Source organism: Dermochelys coriacea, chromosome 3 (genome assembly GCF_009764565.3).
Source record: "Dermochelys coriacea isolate rDerCor1 chromosome 3, rDerCor1.pri.v4, whole genome shotgun sequence".
In the NCBI taxonomy this organism is placed as follows: Eukaryota; Metazoa; Chordata; order Testudines; family Dermochelyidae; genus Dermochelys; species Dermochelys coriacea.
This window is the reverse complement of record NC_050070.1, coordinates 128,646,110-128,659,153: the sequence shown is the minus strand read 5'-3', so window position 1 is coordinate 128,659,153 and position 13,044 is coordinate 128,646,110. Positions and strand designations below refer to the sequence as shown.

The following is a 13,044-nucleotide window of genomic DNA, read 5'->3' as shown; positions in this document are numbered from 1 at the left end:
TCTGATCAGCGTGTGTGCGCGCAGTAGCAGTCTCGCGATGCCGCTGGTGCCTCATCTAACATGCGTACGGCCCAACCCTTTCAGTTCCTTCTCTACTGTGGCGTGTTTAACTCGTACTCCAAAGTAGAGGGGAGGAGGGCGAGTAGTGGAGCACCCACAGAGGGACACATCTCGAAGAACTTCAGTTACTGCGTAAGGCGAGTAACCTTCTCCTCCTCTTATTCTTCTTCAAGTGCTGTCCCTGTGGGTGCTCCACTTAAGGGCACTGCTCTACATTCACCTGATGAGGACAGAAGTGTCTTCAGAGTTGAGTTTGTTGCCGAGGCTACCACAGTGAGGCCTAGTCTTGTGTATGAGCTTGAATCGACAGTAATTGCATAGTGGCTCTTGAATGCGTGTTCAGAGGCCCAGGTCACCACCCTGCAGATGTCTACAATGGGTAGATTATGTAGGAATGCTATGGAGGTAGCTAAAACTCCTATCAAGTGGGTTCTGATGCCCAAAGGGGCTTTAGTGTTGTGTAGAGAATAGCACATATGGATACAGCTGGATATCCATTTAGATAATCTTTGCGTAGATATGGCAGAGCCCTTTCATCATTCTGTTGTTGACACAAAAAAAGTCTAAGTGATTTTCAGAAGGGCTTTATTATGTCCAGATAAAAGGCTACGACATGGCAAACATCTAGCGTGCGGGATCGCCTCTTGAGCGTTAGTGCGGGGTTCTGGATGAAACGTAGGTAAGTGAATTGGTTGGTTGAGGTGCTACGAAGACAATATTTTGGGCATAAATTCAGGATGTGTTCTAAGTTATCCTTGAAGAAAACTGTGTATGGGGAGTGAGCCAAGAGAGGCCCTATCTCACTGACTCTGCGCACGGATGTAATGGCGACCAGGAATGCCACTTTCAGAGATAAATGAAGTAATAAGCATGTGGCTAAGGGTTCGAATAGGACTCAGACTTCTGAGCACCAGACTTAAGTCCCATGCTGGCGTGGGTTCTCAGATGTCCGGGTACATGTTCTGTATTCCAGTAAGAAATCACTTAGTAATTGGGTGAACGAATATCGAAGTACCATCTACCTGCTGATGGAAAGCCGTGATGGCAGCAAGGTGAACTCTAAGTGAGCTTGTAGCAAGCCCCAAGTTTTTTAGGGATAATAAATATTCCAGAGTTAGTGGCAGTGGTGTCTGGCTTGCAGATATTTGTTTGTTCTGGCACCATAGGAAGAATCTTTTCCATTTTTGGAGGTAAGTAGGCTATGCGTGTTGGGTTTCCTGCTGTTTAACAACACTTGTTTTGCTTATTCTGAGCAGGTTAGTTCGTCGTGGTGGAGCCATGAAGAAACCACACCTTCAGGTGAAATTTCTCCTGGTCTGGATGGAAGACTTGATCATCGTCCTGAGAAAGAAGATTCCGTAGGCGAGGGAGAATGAACAGTGTACAGATTGCCATGCACATTAGGCAAGGGAACCATGCCTGTTCAGGCCATGTCAGGACTATGAGTATTATGTTGGCCGTCAGTTTGTATTTTGTGTATTATTCTGGAGATTAACTGTATTGGTGGGAATGCATATAGAAGAGGAGCGTTCCATCTGATAAGAAAAGCGTCCCCTAGGGATCATGACCCTAGTCCTGCTTGTGAGCAAAATCTTTTGGCATTTCTTGTTTAGTAATGTTGCAAACAGATCTATGTGTGGGGATCCCCACATGTGGAATATGTGTTGTGTTATTTCATTGTTCAGTTCCCATTCGTGCTCTTGGGAAAACTGTCTGCTTAATGTGTCTGCTATCATTTTCTGTCGACCCGGGAGGTATGCTGCTGTAATAGCTATGTTGTGTGTTATGCACCAATTTCATAGTTTTAAAGCCACTGTGCACAGGGAGTGGGAACATGCTCCACCCTGTCAGTTTATATAGAACATACATTCAATGTTGTCTGTCAAGACCCTTATTGTTTGCTTCGTATAACAGGGAGGAAATGTAGGCACACATTGTTGATCGCATATAATTCAAGTGGGTTGATGTGGAAGTGTGTTTCCGTGGGGGACCACTTGCCTTGGATTGTATGCATGTTCAGGTGAGCTCCCCATCTGATCAGTGAGGCATCTGTTGTGATTTATATGGATGGCAGAACCTGTTTAAATGGGATACCTGAGCAAACATTTATTGGATTTGTCCACCTTTGTATTGATTACAGCATCTCTGGGATTGGTGTGAGTCTTTTGTTTAAACTGTGCTTTCATGATATATATACACACCAAGCTCAGCCATCCTTGTAGGCAGTACACGTGTAGTCTTGCATGTTATACAACAAAAGCTGTGGCTGCCATATGTCCCAAGAGTCGTCAGCAACTGTGTGCAGACACCCAGGGGCTGTCTAAGATCACTGATATGAGGGAGGTCATTGCTGTGATTCAGAGTATCGGCAATGATGATCTGGCCTCTACTGAGTTCAGGTGTGCGCCAATGAAGTCCAGTTGTTCTGGAGTTAGGGTAGATTTTTGCTCGTTGATTTGTAAGTCCTAGGGAGGGAAAAAGAAATATGGCTTGTTGAGTGATGTGTAACATTTCTGTCTGTGTAGAACTTTTTAGCAGGCAGTCATCAGGTATGGTAAGATCACTATTCCCTGTTCGTGCAAATGCGCCACTACCACCGCTAGGGTTTTGATAAAAACTCATGGAGCCATAGATAGTCTAAATGGCAATACTCTGTATTGGAAGTGAATCGTCAGAGCAATATGGACGGTAATGTGAAAATATGCATCCTGTAGGTCGAGGGCTGAGAACTAGCCCCTCTCTTCCAGCGCAGTTCAATGTGATCAAGTTCAGTGTGACTATTCTGAATCTGTGGGTACAAATAAATTTGTTGAGTTTTCTGAGATCTAGAACGGGTCTTCAACCTCCGTTTTTCATCTGAGTCAGGAAATGTGAATAAAATGCCTTCCCTCTGAGTTCTGTTGGAACTTGTTCCCCAGCCTCTAATTGTAGAAGGTGACGTACTTCTGGTCTCAAAAAGTACTTACGTACGTACTTCTGGTCTCAAAAGGTACTTGTGAGAGGCAGAGTGGGTAGGTGGGATGGAGGTAAAGGGGATGGTATAACCTATTAGAATGATTTCTAAAACCACTGGCCTGTGGTGATAGAAGCCCATGTATGATACAACGGTTGTAGCCAATGACCAAAGGTTTGCGATACTCGGCTTATTGGCGCTGGTGGTGGGGGAGGTCGGGCAGACCCTCAAACAGTGTTTCAAAATCAGGTCTTCTTTGGGGGTATTTGGGACATCATAGCCAGAGGCTGGGTAGGGCAACGTCTCTATGGTCTGTGCCTTTGTCTTTGGTTGTCATATGGTCTCTACTGGTGCTGAGACACATTGTCTCTGCTATGGTTGTAAGGCTGGTATCTGCATCTCCTCTTAGGGGGCGTGCAGATCCCAAGGGTCCTCAGTGTCACTCGAGTCCTTCATGGAATGGAGGACCTCATCCATCTTAGTGGAGAAGACCTTGTCCCTGTTGAAGGGGAGGTTCTCTACTTTGTTCTGAAGTTCCTTTAGGATATCCAATGAGCGTAACCAGGATGCTCTGTGCATAACAATGGCTGTCACCGATGTGCATGCCACTATGTCTGCCACGTTGAGGGATGCGGGGTGCACTGTTCTAGCAATTCGTTGGCCCTCATTGATGATGGCTTGGAATTGATGATGGCTCTTTCCCCCCGGAATTTCCTGGATGATATCCTTCATTTTGGTATAATTGGCATGATTGTATTAGCAAGCAATGCCATGTCACTGAAGAGTAAGCTTTTCGCCCCAAGAGGTCTAATCTCTTTCAATTCTTGTCTTGGGGCATGGATCTGCATTGAGGTTGTTTGCCCCATTGGTTGACCACCTCCAGCACTAAGGAGTTAGGTTGTGGGTATTAGAAAAGGAAGTCCATACCTTTATTTGGCACATAGTATTACCTGTCCAAACACTTACTGGTTGGAGGGATGATGGCAGATGTTTGCCACACCGTTTCTGCAGGTTCCATCAAAGCATCATTTATGGGCAATACTATTTTTGTCATGGAAGATGTGTGTAAGATCTTGAGGAACTGGTGTTGTGTCTCCAATTGACGGCTCCAGGATACACTGACACCTGAAGTAAAGCACCCACAGGGACAGCACTTGAAGGAGAAACTAAAAGCTATCTCCACAGCCTGGAACAAGTTGCAGAAAAATTGCTGCTGTATTGCTGATGATGTTCTTTCGACATTTCAACATCAAAGGACACTGAAGAAATACCCAACAACAAAGTTAAATTGCATGCAGTAAAGAAGTGGCTGGATCAAGCACTTACTCCACTGCATTTTCTTGACATCATTCTCAACCCAAAGTACTGGGATAGATGCCTAATTGCTGAAGATTAAGATGCCTAATTGCTGCTGCTATGACATGGGCATCTAATAATCACCCATACAGTCATGCCAACCATAATAAATTTCAGGGCTGGAAATCAACCAGTCAAGCAGTACATATTTGCTGACGGTGGTATAAAGAAAAAGACAAACCACTGAACTGGTAGACGTCACGAGATAAGCACCTGGAACCGGAGTTTGTTGGAAGTGCTAAACCAGCTTTTGACCTCAGTAGCCTCTCTCTTCCACAGGCCCAGAAAGAATATTTTCTTCATTTGGACAATTTCTCAACTTTGAATTAATTAAACTGGGAGTTGAAAAAGCAGGAAAACTTGTCCCTCTTCCAGTCTCTGAATAAAAACAGGGAAGGAGGAGATGAGATCTACTAGATTTAGAAGACTGGACAGCCTAAGTAACTTAGGAGACAGTTCTCATTTTCAAGAGACGTATATAAGTAGGATAGCTCCAGTCACTTATACTTCAGCATATTTGAAAATATTCCCAGGTTGACCTGAAATAATCAGTTTAATTCAATGACTACAGTTAATCCCCCTGTTCCTTTAATAAATCATTTAGCTGTAAATGTGAAACATGTTTTGATAAGAGATGTTTACCTATCCAAAATATTTAAAGCTGCTGTTTAATAAAACATAAATTTTATATGCTGTTGTGTTTAATTAAATCCCAGTTACCATCCTAATGCAGCTTGACATAAATCATGAGCAAAAAGTTAATTATCTAGTAAATAAGCAATATCTATGATGTTACACCCTCTAGTCTTCATAGAACTATGGTTATGATATGAATACAACATAACAGATATACTTTATGCAAGATGGCTCATGTAAGATATCACTGGAAAGGCTAAGATTTACTGAATGTGATTATCCAATTTGTATGCCTGTATCATTTCTGTATCAGAAGTTAGAAATATTGACTATGAAACAATTACAACTGTGCGTACACTTAGGAAAATGCCCACTAGACAGTAAATAATCATCCTGAATGAGCCATTTAAGACAATAGAACTCTGAAGATACTAATCTCCCACCGTCCTGAAAAGTTTCTGGGATGCTGCATTGACTCAACAGGGTCAGATGATAATCCACCTGATGCAAAATACCACCTTGGACACTGCTGGTACTTTTCCTCTGTAGGGGGACAGGGATCAAACAAAGGTTTCCCGCCCTAGGTAAATCCTTTTTAAGGCTGGGGAGGTTAATATGGACTCTCCTCCATTGCCTACCCAAGAAGAAAGACTGCTGAAATTACCTGAAGTAACAAAGGAACTAACCTGAGGGGAAAGGCAGGGGTGAGTACAGACTGACACGAGGTCCAGCCTGTAAGAAGAAATAACTAGAACTCTATGCTACAGAAACTCTGTAGCTTGCCTAAAACAACATTTAGGGTAAGAAATTACTTCTTGAAACCAGTCTCTTCAAGATTTTAAGCTTAGTATGCGTGTTTTGCTTTATTTGCTCAGTAATCTGCTTTGTTCTGTTTGCTATCCCTTATAATCACTTAAAATCTGCCTTTTATAGATAAATTTATTTTATTATTAAACCCAGTTTGTGCAATTTCTAATGGGGGGGGGGGGAAATTTTGCATCTCTCTCCAATTTGAGGGAGAGGGTGAATTTTTATGAGTTTGCACTGTGCAGTTCTATACAGTGCAAGACAGTACTATTTTGGGTTTATTCCCCAAAGGGGGTGTGTGCACGTGAGTGCTGGGTGAATCCTTTCACACAGAGCTGACTTCAGTCTGTGTCTGCTGCTGGGTGTGGACCTACCTATGTGTGTGTGTGCACGCGTGAAACCCCAGTACATCATACAAATGCTTATATACAAATGCACAAAGCCTTGGAAACAAGCAGGGAGAACTGGAGGTCCTGGTGATGTCAAGGAATTATGACGTGATTGGAATAACAGACTTGGTGGGATAACTCACATGACTGGAGTACAGTCATGGATGGTTATAAACTGTTCAGGAAGGACAGGCAGGGCAGAAAAGGTGGGGGAGTAGCACTGTATGTAAGGGAGCAGTATGACTGCTCAGAGCTCCGGTACGAAACTGTGGAAAAACCTGAGTGTCTCTGGATTAAGTTTAGAAGTGTGTGCAACAAGAGTGATGTCATGGTGGGAGTCTGCTATAGACCACCGGACCAGGGGGATGAGGTGGATGAGGCTTTCTTCCGGCAACTCACGGAAGCTACTAGATCGCATGCCCTGATTCTCATGGGTGACTTTAATTTTCCTGATATCTGCTGGGAGAGCAATACAGCGGTGCATAGACAATCCAGGAAGTTTTTGGAAAGCGTAGGGGACAATTTCCTGGTGCAAGTGCTAGGGGAGCCAACTAGGGGGAGCGCTTTTCTTGACCTGCTGCTCACAAACCGGGTAGAATTAGTGGGGGAAGCAAAAGTGGATGGGAATCTGGGAGGCAGTGACCATGAGTTGGTTGAGTTCAGGATCCTGACGCAGGGAAGAAAGGTAAGCAGCAGGATACGGACCCTGGACTTCAGGAAAGCAGACTTTGACTCCCTCAGGGAACAGATGGCCAGGATCCCCTGGGGGACTAACATGAAAGGGAAGGGAGTCCAGGAGAGCTGGCTGTATTTCAAGGAATCCCTGTTGAGGTTACAGGGACAAACCATCCCGATGAGTCGAAAGAATAGTAAATATGGCAGGCGACCAGCTTGGCTTAATGGTGAAATCCTAGCGGATCTTAACATAAAAAAGAAGCTTACAAGAAGTGGAAGCTTGGACATATGACCAGGGAAGAGTATAAAAATATTGCTCGGGCATGTAGGAAAGATATCAGGAGGGCCAAATCGCACCTGGAGCTGCAGCTAGCAAGAGATGTCAAGAGTAACAAGAAGGGTTTCTTCAGGTATGTTGGCAACAAGAAGAAAGCCAAGGAAAGTGTGGGCCCCTTACTGAATGAGGGAGGCAAGCTAGTGACAGAGGATGTGGAAAAAGCTAATGTACTCAATGCTTTTTTTGCCTCTGTTTTCACTAACAAGGTCAGCTCCCAGACTGCTGTGCTGGGCATCACAAAATGGGGAAGAGATGGCCAGCCCTCTGTAGAGATAGAGGTGGTTAGGGACTATTTAGAAAAGCTGGACGTGCACAAGTCCATGGGGCCGGACGAATTGCATCCGAGAGTGCTGAAGGAATTGGCGGCTGTGATTGCAGAGCCCTTGGCCATTATCTTTGAAAACTCGTGGCGAACGGGGGAAGTCCCGGATGACTGGAAAAAGGCTAATGTAGTGCCCATCTTTAAAAAAGGGAAGAAGGAGGATCCTGGGAACTACAGGCCGGTCAGCCTCACCTCAGTCCCTGGAAAAATCATGGAGCAGGTCCTCAAAGAATCAATCCTGAAGCACTTAGAGGAGAGGAAAGTGATCAGGAACAGTCAGCATGGATTCACCAAGGGAAGGTCATGCCTGACTAATCTAATCGCCTTTTATGATGAGATTACTGGTTCTGTGGATGAAGGGAAAGCAGTGGATGTATTGTTTCTTGACTTTAGCAAAGCTTTTGACACGGTCTCCCACAGCATTCTTGTCAGCAAGTTAAGGAAGTATGGGCTGGATGAATGCACTATAAGGTGGGTAGAAAGCTGGCTAGATTGTCGGGCTCAACGGGTAGTGATCAATGGCTCCATGTCTAGTTGGCAGCCGGTGTCAAGTGGAGTGCCCCAGGGGTCGGTCCTGGGGCCCGTTTTGTTCAATATCTTCATAAATGATCTGGAGGATGGTGTGGATTGCACTCTCAGCAAATTTGCGGATGATACTAAACTGGGAGGAGTGGTAGATACGCTGGAGGGGAGGGATAGGATACAGAAGGACCTAGACAAATTGGAAGATTGGGCCAAAAGAAATCTAATGAGGTTCAATAAGGATAAGTGCAGGGTCCTGCACTTAGGATGGAAGAATCCAATGCACCGCTACAGACTAGGGACCGAATGGCTCGGCAGCAGTTCTGCGGAAAAGGACCTAGGGGTGACAGTGGACGAGAAGCTGGATATGAGTCAGCAGTGTGCCCTTGTTGCCAAGAAGGCCAATGGCATTTTGGGATGTATAAGTAGGGGCATAGCAAGCAGATCGAGGGACGTGATCGTTCCCCTCTATTCGACACTGGTGAGGCCTCATCTGGAGTACTGTGTCCAGTTTTGGACCCCACACTACAAGAAGGATGTGGATAAATTGGAAAGAGTACAGCGAAGGGCAACAAAAATGATTAGGGGTCTAGAGCACATGACTTATGAGGAGAGGCTGAGGGAGCTGGGATTGTTTAGTCTGCAGAAGAGAAGAATGAGGGGGGATTTGATAGCTGCTTTCAACTACCTGAAAGGGGGTTTCAAAGAGGATGGCTCTAGACTGTTCTCAATGATAGCAGATGACAGAACGAGGAGTAATGGTCTCAAGTTGCAATGGGGGAGGTTTAGATTGGATATTAGGAAAAACTTTTTCACTAAGAGGGTGGTGAAACACTGGAATGCGTTACCTAGGGAGGTGGTAGAATCTCCTTCCTTAGAGGTTTTAAGGTCAGGCTTGACAAAGCCCTGGCTAGGATGATTTAACTGGGACTTGGTCCTGCTTTGAGCAGGGGGGTTGGACTAGATGACCTTCTGGGGTCCCTTCCAACCCTGATATTCTATGATTCTATGATCAGGTGGCATCCCAGAAGGGGGTGGGGGTCTAACTTGTAACAATATCATTCACCATTTTCTAACATACTAAAATGTACAGTTAATATGAATCTGAAAGTATTAAGCTACGTAACTACTTAAATAATGTATACAACTATAATGTTCCCTCCTTGGTGGCAAAAAGGTGTGCCAAATCTAATGTAAAGGCCCTATTTAGTTTTAAATCAAGATATTTTAATGTTTATATCAACCAATGAGCATGCACCTTTCTTTAGAAAATAAAGTACAAATGGAACAGCTGATCAAAATTGATTTAAAAAGAGGCTTTCCACTTTATTTAAATTGCCTTGATTTAAATCAATCCATCTAGTTTTACAAGAAACCTTTCCTATTTAAAAACCTTTTCTTTCTTCTATTGCTATTTCTCTATTGAAAGAAACAGGAGACTCTCAGTGTACAACCTGAAGAGGAAAACTGACGATACACCAAATGCTATCAAATGCACCAACTAACATTTTCCCCTCTAATGTCTTTCAGTTACTGTAAACTTTGATGCTACTTGTAAAAGCAGGTAAAAACAACCCATTCTGAGAGAAATGTATTTAACATGACAGTGTCCTTTTACTACATTATGTTCCTTTAACTATAGCTGTGCTGTGCATTCCACCTACATTAACTTGGTCGTTTCTGAATGAAGGCCTTTTAGTTAGAAATGAGTATTCCCACACCACTGTCATCACCCATTTAAAGGATAACAAGTATAATAGTTTCAAAAAAAGTCACATCATCACAATTTATACAAATTGTGTCTACGTTACACCCCATTATATTTTGAAATACTACCCCCACCAGTTGAGAATCCTTTGCAGTTATATATTTAAGTGTCAAAGAAACCGAAGTACATTTGTTATATTAAGTAATAGGAAACATTTATCATCTTTCTGTATCCTTTTAAGAAAAAATACAGGGACAAGACTCAGATAGCATATACTAACCTCCACTGACATGCACTTCATAAAGTGAATATTTAGGAGATGACAACATTCGCATATCTGGTCGGAATTTCTCTGCAAGGGTTTCTATTACATCTTGCGTTGTGGCAGTGCTAGAAACACGAATACATTTTGTTGCAAAGTTTCCAGCTGCTTTGTCTTGAAAATAAAATCTCATGACTCCATGAAACTCCAAATCCTGTAATGAAATAAGAAGTGAATGTAATTCTGATTGAAATGCTTTTTCTTTTCCCCTTGGGAATGGAGGAAATTATTCCAACCATACACCTTTGATTTATGTCTGTATAATTTAATAAATTTTCCTGAAGTATTCTAAACACACTCATTTCAATAAGTAGAGGAAAGGAAAGTTGGAAAAGCCTGGGATATTCCAGAAATGCAGGTGTTTATTTTTTAAATATTCCATACTGAAAGGGATGGTTTTATGAGCTACGCCTTCGATATTAAATACATAGACACCCAACAATCATCAGTTTTCGCTGCAGAAGAAAGAACTCAGCCCTTCATCCTTCCAGAGTAGGCTAAGTAAAATAGACAGTTTACTCAAACGTGTGCTCTTTTAAAATGAGACAAACACCAAAATCCTGTCTGTTTTGCATGGACATTAAAATCCAAATGATTTTTATAACAGAGTTTGTTCCCAGGTGTCCTTGGCAAAAAAATTCTGGGAGGCTGTTGTCTAAAGTTTTGAGCCAAGAGCCAATTTATACCCTGAATATTAATTTAATATAACTATTGACTGCACCTTTAGCTCCCAGAGACTTAACAGTAGGTAATCACCAAGACAAACCTAAATGGAGCATTAAACCTGTGTAATGAACTGATAGGAGCCTCCACTGACACCATGGCAGAAATAGAACATTCATAATCTTTGTGATATTTTCTCTGAATCACAGATGACTGAAATACTCATGAAAATTATATTTTTATTCTAAGAGGTTAGTGGCAGAGAATGTGTTATGCTCTAGGCCTGTAAAAGACAAAACAAGATATATATGTGACCAGAGAATGCCCATTTTACTGTGACCACTGTTCTTCCTATAGCACACTTCCACTTAATCTGTTAAAGTGGGGGAGGGAGAAGAGCAAGCTTCTTCGAGTAGGGACATGCCTTTATCTATCTGTAAAGAACCATGCATACCTAATGCACTACAGAGGTATAAAGAAAGGAGTACTTGTGGCACCTTAGAGACTAACAAATTTATTTGAGCCTAAGCTTCATGAGCTACAGCTCATTTCATCGGATGCAACAGAGGTATAGGGGTTAATGTCAAAAACATTACAATTGCCTTATACATAAAGGTTTTGCAATGCACCCTGGGTTAGGTATTCTATATAAGTAAACAGAATATTATGGTAATGTTATTGAATGCAAAAATTGAAAGGTTTTTTTGAAGCTTTTAAAGCACCATATTAATTATAGCATAAAAAGGCAGTTTTAAAAGGAGGAAAATGGCAGCCCATAATAAAGGAGGGAGGCAGATGAAAACTTAAGGGCCACCATCAGCCTGTCCATGTGAATACACTGGTTTGATAAATTCCCTCTTGAAACATACTTTTGGTCTGGAATAAGGGAAGAGGAAAAGGTAACTAAGTGAATATAGTTGCCACAAAAGATTGTTTTGTTTTTAAAATCAGGAATGTTTTCATATCCATTTACCTGAGAAAAGCACAGACTCCCATGGTGTTAACTGCTGCACAGCCTTTCAGTCTGTGCACTAAGGGGTCCTCTCCTATTCAGATTTATCATTCCTGTTCAAATTTAATCTCTTCTCCTACATTCTAGCAACTTCAATCTTCTATGCAATATAAAAGCATAGGGAACTTTTCATTTTCAGAATTTGTCAAATAAAAATGAATAGACATGCACAGATGTCTAATATGAGTTTTAAACTTGCATTATGTTTCTATTTCCTTCTATTCAAATTAATGTACTAAATTTTAGATTTTGCACTGCCGTGTAAAAGTGACAGTCAATTTCATGTGAAAAAATTGCAAAGCACTCAGACCAATTACAGTTCTCCAGAAAAATGACCAGTATGTGGATGTAGGTGCAAACTACAAACATTTCTTTTTATTTTCCCTTTTTTTTTTTTTGGTAAAGGGAGGGGAGTAGTATGCCACATTTCCCAGACAGATTTCACTTGGCTATTATTTGTTGCTTTATTTGAGAATTCTATAAATGTGGGCATTATTCTTTTAATCAAGTTGACATTGACTATTATGCTGCATTTCTAAATATAAATGCACCATTCTTTAGTAGGAAATGGGGACAACTGAAACAGAATATAATTTGGGGCTTAAATTCACTGATCCCAAATTAACATTCAGAAAAGCACTCTTGACATCAATACATAGATCCTGTTTCCAAGAGACAGATAAAGACATGCATCAGCAAGAATCTGAATGTACAGTGACATTTAGCTGGAAATTTATTTTGTAGTTTTGGATACTATAGAAGACAGTATTAAATCACTAAATGCAATAGATAGCAAAGGGGACACAAAAGTTAAATAGTTCATGCTTAGCAGTATATGGGTCATTACATTCAATTTTCCCCATCCATTACTCTTTAAAAAATTATATGGATTACAAATTGAGACCTGAATTAGTAACTGTCTAATATGGATTTTATTTGGGGGAGGAGTGTGTGAAAGATGCGGGAATGGATGAAGTGCCATGGAAGCTTAAAGCCATCTTCTACTACTAAAGCATCTAAGGAGAACCCAAGATTCTTTCATTGTAGCAGTAGGGGTAGACATCGGATGAAGTGAGCTGTAGCTCACGAAAGCTTATGCTCTAATAAATTTGTTAGTCTCTAAGGTGCCACAAGTACTCCTTTTCTTTTTGCGAATTTCTATTCTGTTACACAAGTGGCAAAGTGCATGCCTTTGGCTGAATTCTTCATTAACTGAAGCACATTAGAAAAGATGTGAAGAAAGAACAGATACCAATGATTCTGTACCTTTATACTCCACAGG

General features: G+C 41.8%; 1 protein-coding gene across 28 annotated transcripts in view; it reads right to left on the bottom strand.

Moving 5' to 3' along the window:
- Positions 1–13,044, bottom strand: part of AFDN (afadin, adherens junction formation factor) — a 213,111-nt gene that overhangs the window by 137,676 nt on the left and 62,391 nt on the right. For all 28 annotated transcript variants that reach the window (XM_038394708.2, XM_043511318.1, XM_043511306.1 and 25 more), the window contains exon 2: positions 10,046–10,241. In XM_038394708.2, coding sequence (XP_038250636.1) covers positions 10,046–10,241 — 196 coding nt within the window. The remainder of the gene's footprint in view (positions 1–10,045; positions 10,242–13,044) is intronic.